Here is a 14,444-nt window from a genome sequence, read left to right as displayed (position 1 = left end):
CAGCTTCGCGGCATTGAAATATGCTGCAGTGGTCTGGCAACTTAAAAGGTTGTCTTATGCCTAACTCTGGACAGTATATTCCCGCACCAACTCCATAGGCCATTTTGATCGCTATATACAATATAAACTCAAGCTCCGGATGTACAAAAAATATTTATATTGGATATTTGGAGACTAAGGAAAGTATGAACCCGATTTTACCCATTTTTAACATAATGGAATCCTTGGAATTTCAATAATACATTTCACAGCTTTACCGATATTTTCAGTATGAAATCATAGTACCAAGAGAAGTTATAGCAGAGAGATGCCAGACCTTGAAGCTACTCTTTGCTCAAAACTTATTTAGTCCAGTCATTATAGTAAGTTCTCGTTTAAGACAACTTTAGGGTGTCAATATACAAGTATTTACAGACATATAAATGTGTATATCGAATTCCAAGATTCTTACCTAATTTAAGCTTAAATGACCGGACTAATTCTCATATCTGCATTGGTTGATGATGTATAGCATTATTCAAAGTATTTCCCATCTGCCCGGCAATTTGCGGATTCCATCCCAAACAGAATTGCTCCAGTTTTGCCAAAAATATGGGCAAAACTTCCCAGCCACTGTTTTCGACCGAACTCACACCACAGCGTCTTCGAAGTCAAAATCACGACTTTTGGCATGTTTGCTCAACTCGAGCATGTTCACCATAAACTTCCACCAAAATACGATGACTTTCATCTAAGAATTTTTTCATAACAAAGTAATGAAGAAGGTTTCCTTGCAAACACACATTTTAAGTAACAGGTGGTCTGAAAAGTTCATAGACTGATACATAGATGGTACTACTAATATTAAATACATATAATTTTTAGTCAGCTCTCATGTTACAAAGAACATTAAATTTAACAGCTGTCGAACTCTTAGTTTATGACATATAGCATTTTGGATGAAGCAAATTGTGTTTTTCTTTTCACAAAAATTGGATCAAAAGAAAGCTCAAGTGTTAATAAAGCATTACTTTTTTGGGGAAAAATACTGTTGAAATCAAGATTCAGAGTAATCAACAGGGACTAGGACTCTGAAGCAAAAAACTCAACCGTTGAAAAGTGATTTACTAAGCCGGAATGAGGCAAAATGAGCATCTAGGACAATGAAAGCATTGGACGCCCAAAAAAGGTTTTTACCGATGAAAACATCAAAAAAGTCCTCAAAATATAATAATTTTGGATGGCCATAAAGTGAAGCTGTTAGGAGAGTAGATACTCTGAAGATATCAGCTGAACGTGCACATCATATGATTCTCGAATATTTGACCATAAGAAAGCTCTGTACAAATTGGATGCCGTGCAAGCTCACAATCAATGACTACGATGTTGAAATTTCATGAATTAGGCTTCAAATTGCTTCCGCATTTGCCGTATTCTCCAGATCTTTCCCGCAGTGTGTATTTCCTGTTCTCAGACCTTAAGAGGATGCCCGCTGGAAATAGCTTTGGCAACAATGAAGAGTTTGTCGCAAAAACTAAGGCTTAAGGCAAATGAATTATAAAAATGGTTTTAATTTTATCAAAAAGACTTGTTTTCTATGTTAGCCTACGAACTTTTCAGCCCACCTGTTATTAAGTTCGACATACTACTGAGGGCAAGAAATAGTAAGACCTATTTATTTAAATTTCGCATGAAAACCCTTTCGTCGAAATATTTTTTTAGGTTGGTATGACTGTCAGTGACATATTTGCCATATGTTACATCAAAATAATCAATGGTGTATTATACGCTTGTCTTTCTGCAGTTCATAAAGTGCATTCAGCGGTTTTTACGATGAAGGATTTTGTTCAACGAAAAAGTTCCATTAAATTTTGTGTGCGGAATAAAATTTCTATTGTCGAAACGAACAGAATGTTGGAAAATGCATTCGGTGATAATTGTTTATCTCAAGCAAGTGTTTTCGATTGGTACAAAGAGGATCGAGAACCCGTTGAAGAAGAGCCACTTCCAGGGCGGTCATCAGCATCAGCTAATAATCAATTCGTCAATAAAATAAAGGAATTGGTGCTTGAGAATCGACGACTAACAATCAGAGATCTTACTGGCATCGTCGGAATATCGGAAGGATCAGTGAAAACCATTTTGAAAGATCATTTGAGCCTAAGAAAAGTGATACCACGATTGGTTCCAAAATCACTCAACTTTTTCGAAAAATTGTGTTCGCGTTAACGTCTGTGAAACAATGCTTTCTGACTACCAGGATGTCATAATGAGTATTGGATCTATGCTTACGACCCGGAAACAAACGCTCAATCGGCCGAATATCATGGCAAAACTGAGCCGAAACCGAAAAACCACACCAGATCAGGTCAAAAATCAAGTTTATGTGACAGTTTTCTTCGATTATCATGGCGTGGTGCACCCCAAATTCCTTCCGACCGGCCAAACTGTCAACAAGAAATACCATTTGAGTATTATGCGTCATTTGCGCGAAACTATTCGCAAAAAGAGACAGAAATTATGTGCCGACAACTATTGCCTTTTGTACCAGAGAATGTGCCGTCGCATATTACATTGATTCTTCGTTAGTTTTTAGACAAATTTTCAATCATCATCGTGTCGCAACCACCGTATTGGCCTGATTTAGCTCCTTGTGACTTCTGACTATTCTGCAAACTCAAACGAGTCCTTCGGGGAAACCGTTTTGAGTCAATTGAAGACATTATGCGTGAGTTGCTACCCGCATTAAAGGCTATTGAGGAAATTGGCTTAAACAGAATTTGAAAGTCATGAACAAAATCTTACTATTTTTTGCCCATAGTAGTATATGAGTAAAAAATTATTGTTATTTACGCTTTTAATGAATGACATACACTAAAATAGATACACTAGGAGTAAGGATTTCCAATTTCCTTATAATTCCGTATTAAATTAGTTCTTTACCAATCACCAAAGTAAAGTTAATGCCATTTTAGACACTTTAGTATTAAAAAAGTAATGGAAATGTTTAATGCAAGCGAGCATTAAGATCTCCATTACCATCTGAGGTTGTAGATTTTTATGGATGCAACGCACGTCATTCTAACACGCATACGCCATCACACAACTGCCACATATGTGCTACTCCCTCTAACATCAAAACTCTCTCCACCTAACTTTTCAAATAACAAAAAAAAATGTTTTTGTTGTTGCGTGGCAATAAATAAATACATTATTGGTGCTGTTGTAAATACACTTTAAATGCCATTACACTTGTTGTCTTCGCCAGGCATTTATGTAGCGTAAATATACGAGCATATGGTATATTTATAAAGGAATATAAGTAGAAGCATATAAATATACACACACACACTCACAGTCATATATGCTCACACGTTCTGCGTTGAAAACTTCCACATAAATATGTCAGTTGCTCACACGCTTCTACTAGTCATTACATACGACTTACAACTAGCAATCATCCACGCCAGGATGTCACCGAGTATCCTTGCCTCGTCACGCCTTGTCATGCAGGCGTATTCCTGTCGCTTTGGTAAGCATTTTAAGCACTTCCAGCAAGATTTTATTACACAACAGCACACAAACACATGTTTAAGGAATTCTGCGGTCTTGCTGTTGGTAGGAAATACTCATAGACAGCATAATATACATACATGCATGTGCATGTGTTTGTGCCTAAGTGACTACCGCTTTTAATTCGAGAAATTTATTTAATAATTCCACAGGATGGATGGACTTAAGTGCTTTAAAGTTACGACTGCAGAAATGCATAAAATTGTATATGTGTAGGTGTAGATGTATGTGCGTATATACATATGTACGAGTGTATATATGTATTTAGGTATGTGTATATTTGTATGAGGAAATGCCATTTCGCAGATTTTTAGACCCAATTCCATTTATTTCGAAGAATGCTAGTACAAACATACTGTTGGTTTCTGTAATCGTATATACTCGTAAGCCTCTTTGATAATGTCTCCCCAGAGAGTACATAAGATGATGTAAACGCTCCAATCTCACAGTCGAAACAGCAAATAAGTTGATTAAATGATGCTATTAAGATTGAATAAGAAATCATTTCAATTTGCTACAATTCTCGTAGCTCTGCATTAAAAACTTGACATCTTAATTGACGGCGAAACACAATTTTAATTACAACTAAATTGGAAGTCGCTTCAAAAACATAATAACTGTCAATGTCATACACATATGTATGTGTATATTAGGTTGTCGGGTATTACCGTAGTTGATGTTTTTGTACGCAAACGACAACTGAAGGCTCAGTTTTTGCCAAAAAAAAATTATTCAACTTTAGAAAGCTTTTCTGGGAGCCTAAATAATATTTCCTTTCCCATGTATAGTACACATACACGAGTAACATGGAAATTTTTGATATTTTGTATTAAACAAGAAAAATTTTCAACTGTAAAAGTGATATTCTAATACAAACTTTTCTACTATACAAATAGGCCTTGAAAATTTTGTCATAAAGCATCAAATGTTATTATATTGGGGGTCGAAAAAGTTTTTTCGTATTTCTAAACAAACTTCAACTATTTTTTTTTTATTTATAATGAACTTTAATGAACCAAATATGCATCATTTTGTTCGACCACTTTTTGCCATTTTTCCGCTAGAGACATTATTCCATCAGTGTAAAAATGTTCTGATTTCTAAGCGAAAAACTGCGACAAGTAATTTTCACAAGCTTCTCTTGAAGCCAACTTTACTCCATTAAGGAAGTTCTGCATTGACCGAAACTAATGGTAGTCCGATTGTGCAAGGTCAGAGGTACATTGCGGATGCATAAAAACTTCACAGCAAAGCTCTCCCAGTTTTTGCCGAGTCATCATAGATGTGTGTGGTCTAGCGTTGTACTGATGGAAGACGAAGCACTTTCTGTTTATCAGTTCTAACCGTTTTTTTCGATTGCTTGCTTCAATCTCATTAGTTGTTGACAGTAAAATGTAGAATCAATCGTTCGGCCAGGCTGGATGAGTTCACAGTGGATGATACCTTTCCAATCCCACCAAACACTCTGCTTAACCTTTCAAAGCGTCAATCCTGGCTTTGCGCCCATTTGTGGAGCTTCACCACGCTTGGGACATGAAATTTTTCGCACATTATTGTTGGTATTTGATTCACTTTTCGTCTCCTGTTACTATTCGCTGCAGAAATAGTTCGACTTCATTTCGTTTCAGCAAAGAATCGCAGATTTTAATTCGGTCCATTAAATTTTTCACAGACAATTCATGTGGTACCCAATCATCGAGCTTCTCTTTGTAGCCAGCCTTCTTTAAATTGCTCAAAACTATTTGATAATGAATGTTAAGTTCTTTAGCGATGTCATGGCTGGTTATGTGATGATTCTGGTCAATATTTTCCAGAATTTCATAGACTTTTTCAACGAAAGGTCGAAGTGCATCTTTCACATCGAAATTTCCAGAACGGAAGCAAGCGAACCATTGTTGTGGTACACGAACTGATACAGCATCATCTCCGTAAACTTCACAAATTGTATTGGTACCTTGCGTGACATTCTTCCCTTTTTTGTACAAAAATTTCAAAATTTCTTCTTCATTATTTTCGCTCATTTTTGAACAGCTGTACCTTTTTTCAACTTTCCCCAATTTAATTTTTTTTTTGGTTGAATGAAGCTTACAATCTCACCTTTCCAACACTATATGGTATGCCACAATGTGACTAGTAGCTCTGGAGATATGCGACTGCAACAACATCTATTGACAAAATACGATTACCCAATACACAACTGATTTATGCTTTCAGTGTTACTCATACGACATGGTGTATACAGTATATTTGTATATACTGATGCGGAATTTCACTAGGTTTAAATTTTGAAGGAATATTTTTATGGAAACATCTTTTGTAGAGAAAAATGTTGTATTAAAATATCACCGCATTGAAGCTGTAGACACATTTGCTTTGGAGATAAAAGACTTGAGAAAGCACCAAGGCTTGGATTAAATTAAAAGTAAAAAGCTTGTTTACGTTGAATCCTTTTTCAGAGCAAAAACTGAAACTTAAGAAATAACGCATACTAGAATCTATATATACCATAGTTATATGTATAACAATATAATTGAAGGCCAGTTACTTCTGAAATCGAGCTTCTACACCAAGTTCAGGTCATAGAGATACTTCCCCTTCAGCCTATACTATGTACCTATAATTTCCCCGAAATTTTAACATCCCAAAAATGGTTGCCAATTTGCTACGTTCGATAATTAAGTTAGGTTCTGCTTTGTGGTTCACCAGTATAGTAAAAACTGTCCTTTGAGATGTTAACTAATCCTCGAAGATGAACCAAATATTTATATATCGAACGAAACTTTTGAACACATCATAAATCTATTGTGACGGTTGATTTTGATACCACATAGTTCACCAAGCTGGCCATTCAAGTGCGAGTTATGGTGTTTTAATCTCAATTCTACAAAAAAGCGTTATAATCAAAAAGAAAATGTTGAGACTATTCTATATTATCACTTTTGGAACAACTTAAGAACTGGTATTTAGGTTTTTACAACAAATATTCAAGCAAATTTTAAAATTTTTGCCAATTTTTCGTTATATGAAGAAGAAACTATTCCCATTTCTATAACGATGGATGTTGCAGTGCCGGAATTAAAGACACTACCTCTTGCATGATTGCCAAGTATTCCATACAAAGTTCACTAATTGATGTTTTTGGCTGTTCAAAGGATACTTGGTCTAAGAGCGGAAATCGTGAGCTGCTTGAGCCGTCTGTAAAATATTCGAATTCCCAAGTGAATGGCAATCAGAGAACTTTTCTCACTTGCATGAATTTCTACACATGACGTCTCACTGCTTTTACTAGCGATATATTAGGTTGATTTGAGCATTTGATGAGGTTGAGTCGTTTCTTAACCAGTTTTGAGTTCACGGTTAGGTCGTTCTTTCTATGGGGAAAAAATAGGTATGTAGGAGGTATAGATCAAGTTCAAGATAGGATGCCGTTAGGAAGCGGGTAGAACTGATAGATTCTTACAAGGGTTTTACAAAGATTATGATAACTTTGTGGGAAACACCAGGTTTTCTAATAAGTCTTACTTTCCCACTAGAATTTCAACACTAGACCAAATGTATCAGAATATGAGGTTATGAGTTTAAGAAAACATGGGGCATATACATGCATAACCAAAATTAATATTATTTCTTCAGAAGCGGCTAGTAATTAACGTATGCTAGCATGAAACTTCAAAATTTTACAACAATCTTTCGACGACCTATAAATATTCCCATCAAATAATCAACGATTTGGGCTCAGCAGGTGAACACAGCGGCAAAAGCCACGTGTGACAGGCATAAAAACAAAACATAAACTTTAAGTCAACAAACATAATATTATGAGAGCTGAGAAATATCACCCCACAGAGTTGCCATTAATCAACAGTAGCCGATTGATTTATGGCTTTCAGGAATAACATCTTAAAGAGTAAATATAAGGGCGTAAAGCCTGAAGGCCACCATTAAACTGTCACAGCGCTGAAGAGCAATAAAAACGCCAGAGTAAATATGGGCGCATATCATAAATTCATATGAGCATAAGCTGCTGCATATGAAAAGCAACTGGAAAGTAAGGAAGCATAATAAAGCGCTGCCACCTTAAAAGTCAAAAACAAAGAAAAAGTGAAAAACAAAAAAAAATAAAGTAAAAAGTAAAAAAAATATAAAAAGAAATGAAAAAACAAAAAAGTGTAAAAACAAATAGAAATAAAAATTTTTAAGTTAAAATTTCCGGAACATAAAAACCTCGAAGCGAAAGTGCTGGCGAAGTCATAAATTCACTTCAACTGAGATTCTCGCTGAACTCAAGTAAATCTGGCAACTTTTTACCGTCTCTTCACTGCCACAACTCGCTGTCGCACACTGCATTGACGGGTGTCAACTTCAGGTTTCTGCCGTTGGACGCCTTCAAGTTTGCTCCATTATTAAGCGTAAGTGTGCTGACGAGCGCGCAAGTTTTCTTTTTATTCAGTTTTCTGCACCAAACAGACAGAAGTATTTACTTTTATGCTTCCCATGAAATACAGACAAGTTGCCTGAAAATGTTGATGGCACACTCGTTTTGTACTTGAATATGAGATAGTGATATATGCATGGCTTTAAAGTTGCTTGAAACGCTCTTTAAGAATTTTTGGCAATGCGCTTAAAGGTATGCTTCATTTGTATATTTGTCGTAAAATTTATTAAGAAAGCGTTGAATTATACTACAGTGTTTAAAGAGAGCGAGTAAAAATTGTTATGTATCTTTCAAGACGAAGTATGTTGACGGAACAGTTAAAATATTGTTGTAAAGATTTTTTACCTGAGAAAAGTTTGTGATATTATGTGTACAATCATTTTGTGAAAATGGTGCGATAACGTTAAGTGGTTCCAAACTCTTGTCAAAAGGTCAAAACTAATTCTTTTGTGAGTAGGAACAGTTTTATTATGGGAAAGTTTCAAGCGCGAACAGTTTAGTAATTCATTTTATTACGGCGAAGACTGTTGTGTGTTCAAATAGTTTTACTATGGGAACAGTTTCAAGTGAGACCAGTTTTATTATGTTCAAATCCAATTATTTCTTTTAATTATTGCTTCGGTTTTTTCATCACAGCGAAGGTTTTTTTGAAAAGGAACAGTTTTAATATGAGAACAGTTCCAACTGAGAACAGTTTTATTATGTTCAAATTAAATTATTTTTCGTAATGAATGTTCGGTGCATAATTTTGAACTAAACCCTGCTTATCATATACTATATACGTATAAAACTATCGAATCGTCGCATCATTTCATACTTTTCGTTATGATGAAATAATTATGAAATAATTAAAAAATTTCTACATTTTAACATCTACTGGAGTTAATTGTTATAACTTAGGCATCAACTATATTTGATGAGTAATCTCTGACAAATCTTGCTTCTAACTGAAAATAATAAGTAAGGAACGGTTTTTTGAGCGGAAACAGTTTTTTCGATTTGATGTTTTACGAGCAAACTTTATAATATGTTTTTACCCACTGGAAAAAATTAAGTAAAAAGGCTTTTTAGGTGGGAACAGATTTTTTTCCCAAAGGAATTCAAAAAATTTGCTTACTTTACAGCATATTATTACTACTGGAAAAAGCAAAGTAAGAAGACTTTTCAGGTGAGAACAGATTTATTTCCATAATAATTAAAAAAATTTGCTTACTTTAGAACAAATTTTTACCCATAGGGAAAATAAAATATGCAAACTTTTAAAGTGGGAACAGATTTTTTTCAAAAAATTCCAAAAGTGTGCTTAATTTATTTTAGCTTTTCGTTATCTTAATGTAAATCTTAAAACTTTTTAAGTGAGAACAGATTTTTTTCCATAAAAATTCTAAACAATTTCTTTCGTTAGTATGGCTCTACGGTATTATAATCCAAATCTATAAATATGTATGTATGTTAAAAAAATATTTTGTGAATGGGAGAAAAGTATGGCTTTACTACATAAAGTTTATTAATTTCAAAACAAACATGAAAATATACCCAAATGGAAGCCTAAATAATCATGTTTCTAAGGTGAAACCTCATTTATGGATAAATAATAGACAAACACAATTACAGACATCTGCTTTCTTACGGAATAATAATTCGAGCAAGTTTATTAAAAAAATATTTACATTATCTGCTGAGCACAGTTGCATTACTTTTATACCAAAATAGGCACAGAAAACTAATTTAGCTGAGTTTCAACGAAAAGTATTCAAATATAAATGCAAAAAAGATGCACAACAGGCAACAGCCGTTTCATCAACAGCGCCACATGTGTCGAAATTATGAATTAATTCTGCTAATACCCCACAAAGCAAGAATGATACACACAAGAGCGTTGGCATATACTCCATCGCAAGTACCTCTGCTTAGTAAACACAAAAACACCGCAAAGTGCCACACCGAATTTCGTGCGGTACGTATGTACATCTCACGCATGTGCGTATATGAAATCAAAAATATGCTTGCGCACACATACAAACACACGCACGCATATTATAAAGCGCGATGTGTGCATTCATTTATGTTGAGGTTAATGCGGTGCCAACATTTAATTAAACTCGCAGCTAATTACAATCATTTGATTGCTTCATAAACATGCATGAGTACACTTATACATACATACTTATGTGTATATTCCAGTGTGTGCGTGTGTGTTAGCCTGCCGTTATTTGGCTGTGCACGGCGTGCTGACTGCAGCATTAACATTTGCTCCGGCAACGTACGTTTAACGACAGACAAAGCGTTGTTAGCGCGAAAGTTGATTAAAAGCCATATAAATGTGTGGTACGTGGCGTATGAGTAATGTCCGCATAGTGGCGCGTAATCACGAAAATCGATGCGAAATTGTTATGTTCGTGCAGTCGGTTTGCCTTTTTTGTCATTTGGCGCTGAATTTACTAGCAATTTGTGTAATTTTTATAGTTTTATGATCGACTGCTTGCTCTAATGATTATTGCAAATGGATGACACAGGGCGTATACGTAACATGAGTTGGCACATGCACATGGGAAATTAGTGATTGTAATTTGAGTTGGAAAATTTATTTGCTTTAATTTTTCATTGAGAGATAAATAAATAAATAAAAAGTGGCAAGGATTTCTTTTTTATGGAAATTTATTTATAGTCGTTTATAGTGCGGGAAATTATATTTTATAATGAAGGTTGTGGTAATCATTAAGCGTACATATGTACATACAAATGTGTATATAAGCGTATAAGCAACGGTTGAAAAATGAAAATAACATATTTGTGAAGTTTTTTGTTCAAACGATATAAAGAAATTATGGGTAGGGTTGCCTAATAGCAAATTTTTTTCTTTACAAAATTATGTATATTTACAAACATACTACACATATACATATACATACAATGGACTTAATTACCATAAAAGCAACAAATTTGATTCGGCACATATTTCTCATCAATTCTGTGAATGGGTTGCCGTCTTTTCAAAATATGTCATTAGAAACACTATAAAAAATTATAATTCTTTAAAATTTCTAAAAAGCAGCACTTTGGGTATTTATCTTTAAAAAATCGAGTAAGGGTTGCCAACCATATCCATATTTAATTTTTTCTCAATTAAATTATTTTCAAAAATTGAATTTAAAGCGATAACTCTTGTAAACTGTATATATGTATGTTTATAAAAATAGAGTCAGGGTTGCCAACCATATTGACTTTTATTTCTTTTCTTCAATGAATTTGGCTTATTTTCAAAAATTGAACTTAAAGCGATAACTCTTGTAAGCTGTATCTATCTTTATGAAAATTGAGTCAGGGTTGTCAGCCATATTCACGCCTAATTTAGGCATATTCAATACAAATTTTTTTTTTCAAAATTATAACGCAAATAAGCAACCAGAATTTGAAAAATACTAACTCAGCTTATATTGTACTTAATGAGTTAAAATAATAACTTATGGCAACATTATGAATAAATTTTTGCTTAGAGTTGCCAGCTAGTTAAGTTGTTTGAAGCAGTAAAAGTTAAATATTTTTTGAAGGGTTGCCAAATAATCGGAAATATTTGCACTAATTAAGTATAGTATCTACCACTACAGCAATTACGACTTTAAGAACATTTGACTATATTAAATATTTAATAGGGTTGCCACATCCATTTTTATAACGTAAATATTTGAAATAAAAAATTTGAAAATAAGTTTTTTTCTAAAATTAGTAAATTTAATTATTAAAATTGATTATTAGTACAATAATAAATTAGGGTTGCCATTCGCATTAAATATTTTGTAGCTTAAAAATCATAAATTAATAATGGAAACAGTTTAAATAAATTTCTGCTTAGAGCTGTCAACTAGTTAACTTATTTCAACCAGTATTAAGATACATATTTTTTGATTAGGGTTGCCAACTAGTAGGAAATAATTATAATAACTAAGTACCTATCACTATAGTCATAACGAGCAGGGTAACATTTGAATATATTAAATATTTAACAGGGTTGCCATATGCAATTTTGACTTTCTTATAAAGCACATGTACGAAATACATACATACATACATTAAAATAATTATTTTCTAAAATTAATAAATTTAAATATTAAAATTGAGAATTAGTAAAGTAATAAATTTGGGTTGCCACCCGCATTTTATTTTTTTCAAGATCATCGGAAATAATTACATTAATTAAGTACATATCACTACAGCAATAACAAGTTGGATAAATATTTAATATATTTCAATAATTAATAGGGTTTTATAGGGTTAATAAAATTTTAACTTTCTGTTCGAAAAAATAAATATAAATATATCTTTTTTTCTAAAATTAGTAAAGTTATATGTATATTAAATTGATAATTAGCAAGATAAGATATTAGGGTTGCCATTCGCATAAATTTTTTTCTAACTTAAAAAGCAGAAATTATTAATGGAAACGCTATAAAATATATCGAATTAGAGTTTAATCAGAAATATTTAACTAATCATTCTAACCACAGCAATATCGAGCTAGATAATATTTGTCAATATTAAATATTTAATAGGGTTGCCGCATAAAATTTTAATTTTCTTATATCGTAAATGTGCGAAATACCAAAAATTTTAAAAAAATTTTTTTCTAAAATTTTTAAATTTAAATATTAAAATTAATAATTAGTAAATTAGGGTTGCCATTCGCTTTGTATTTTGAAAATCGAGCGTTTTGATCTAACCAAAAATTTCAAAAAATAAATGTCAAGGAAAAAATTAAAGCTTGAAAAACTGATTAAACCAAAAAGCATAAATAATAGTAAAAAAAATTGCTGTCGAAAATCACAATCTGAATTTTAAAAATTGAACAAATTTTCATAAATATTGAAAAAAAAATATTTTTATTTATTATTAGGGAAAATAACTCAGCCATCTGAAAAATTATCATATTTATTATAAAGTTAAATATTCTTATTCATAACACGACCTTAATGAATTGTGAAAAATAGTTGCATTCCTTCGCATACTAAAATTTTGCTACAAAACACAATTCATCATCGCTTGGCGGCCATGGCGTATGAGCAACCCAACTTTGTGTGCATAACCCTTAAATAAACATAAAATATTTACAACATATTTTCCTGTAACAAGTAATCAATCACAAATGCAAGTGTAAATACTGCGCACAGCTTCTCTTGACATGCACTAACAGTATTTTTGTTTTGTTTTGGTTACACTTTCAGCACAGCGAAAATCAAATGCGTTCCTCGATGTGCCCGCAATGCATCATTTGCGTGTCAGCGACGATGATGAAGATCTGGATCGTTTGCGCACATTCAGCGCTTCCAAGGGCGGTGAGTAAAATAAAGCAAGAATAAAAATACGACACACAAATGTGATTTATCATAGACACATACACATACACATGAACACCCACATATATTTACTATACATATCCATATAAATAAGTGACTGCCACTATGAGCTGATATAAAAATGCCACTAATGATGTCGCCATGCTTAACATAGCTGGCTGCAACTATTTCTCACACAAACTAAAAACTATTTGTGCAAATTGATTCACGACAGTTATAAACTGGCACCGCTGCCACCACAGCACACCAGCAGGCAAGCGAGTGGCTTAAATGTAAATTGCCAGCAAATGTTAAGTAAATAAAGGTTGCGTGGCGGCATGGGCGCACGAACACCCGAACACATGAACTTGTGGCCACGCTTGCAAAATACAAGAAGCAGGGCAACAACAACAGCAACAACAAAGCGAAGGGTAAAATAATGAAAACACTTTGGCGTGTCAAAAGCGATGAAATATCGCAGCGCCATTTACGTAATCTAATTGCTGACCAAGGGCCATTTATAAATTTTGCACTCACAACTTAAGAAAGGTTACCGTAACGGTGAATGGGACCCTAAATGCTTGCTAAGTACACATATAAAATTTCACTTAAGCATTGAATAAGTGTTTGATTGATGATAGCGTTTGCTAGCGGGAAGCACCACAAGCGCTGCAGCAAGTTTACACAAAAGATTTGACGCCAAGCCATTTGTTAGCGCCGTGAGAATGCTACGATTTTATAGTGATTGATAAGAGTTCGAAATCAGCAAATGTGATAAAGCAATGATACACCTTTGCCACTTTTCCACTTTGCTCTTTGACATTCTATACATTGCAGTATGAAAGGCATGAAGAATAAAGAAAGACATGAAATAGTTGCTTTACTGGAAGCATAGTTCGTCGTCGTAGTGATAGTAGTGGCGTAGGAAGTAGGGCCGTGACAGCGTCATATAAAAAATGTTGAGTCTAAGCGCACATAGAGAGCGTAGAGGCGAATAATCTGAAAGCCATAAACATCAATGAATAGACAGAGTAAAGAGTAGGAAAATAAATGAAATCAAGAGAAGTAATGTTATCAATGAAGCATAAAAATATTTATTTATTTAAATGTATTGTCACCTAAAATGC

General features: G+C 33.5%; 1 protein-coding gene and 1 long non-coding RNA gene across 4 annotated transcripts in view; one reads left to right on the top strand and one right to left on the bottom strand.

Annotated features, from left to right (window-relative positions):
- Positions 1 to 14,444, top strand: part of LOC126755219 (GTP-binding protein RAD) — a 158,700-nt gene that overhangs the window by 103,837 nt on the left and 40,419 nt on the right. For all 3 annotated transcript variants that reach the window (XM_050467623.1, XM_050467624.1, XM_050467622.1), the window contains one exon: positions 13,207 to 13,317. In XM_050467623.1, the coding sequence (XP_050323580.1) occupies positions 13,207 to 13,317 (111 nt within the window). The remainder of the gene's footprint in view (positions 1 to 13,206; positions 13,318 to 14,444) is intronic.
- The window catches only part of LOC126755221 (uncharacterized), a 101,487-nt gene that overhangs the window by 63,523 nt on the left and 23,520 nt on the right, over positions 1 to 14,444 (bottom strand). The window lies entirely within an intron of this gene.

Source organism: Bactrocera neohumeralis, chromosome 4 (genome assembly GCF_024586455.1).
Source record: "Bactrocera neohumeralis isolate Rockhampton chromosome 4, APGP_CSIRO_Bneo_wtdbg2-racon-allhic-juicebox.fasta_v2, whole genome shotgun sequence".
In the NCBI taxonomy this organism is placed as follows: Eukaryota; Metazoa; Arthropoda; class Insecta; order Diptera; family Tephritidae; genus Bactrocera; species Bactrocera neohumeralis.
Note: the sequence above shows the minus strand (reverse complement) of the source record. Positions and strands in the feature narration are given on the sequence as shown.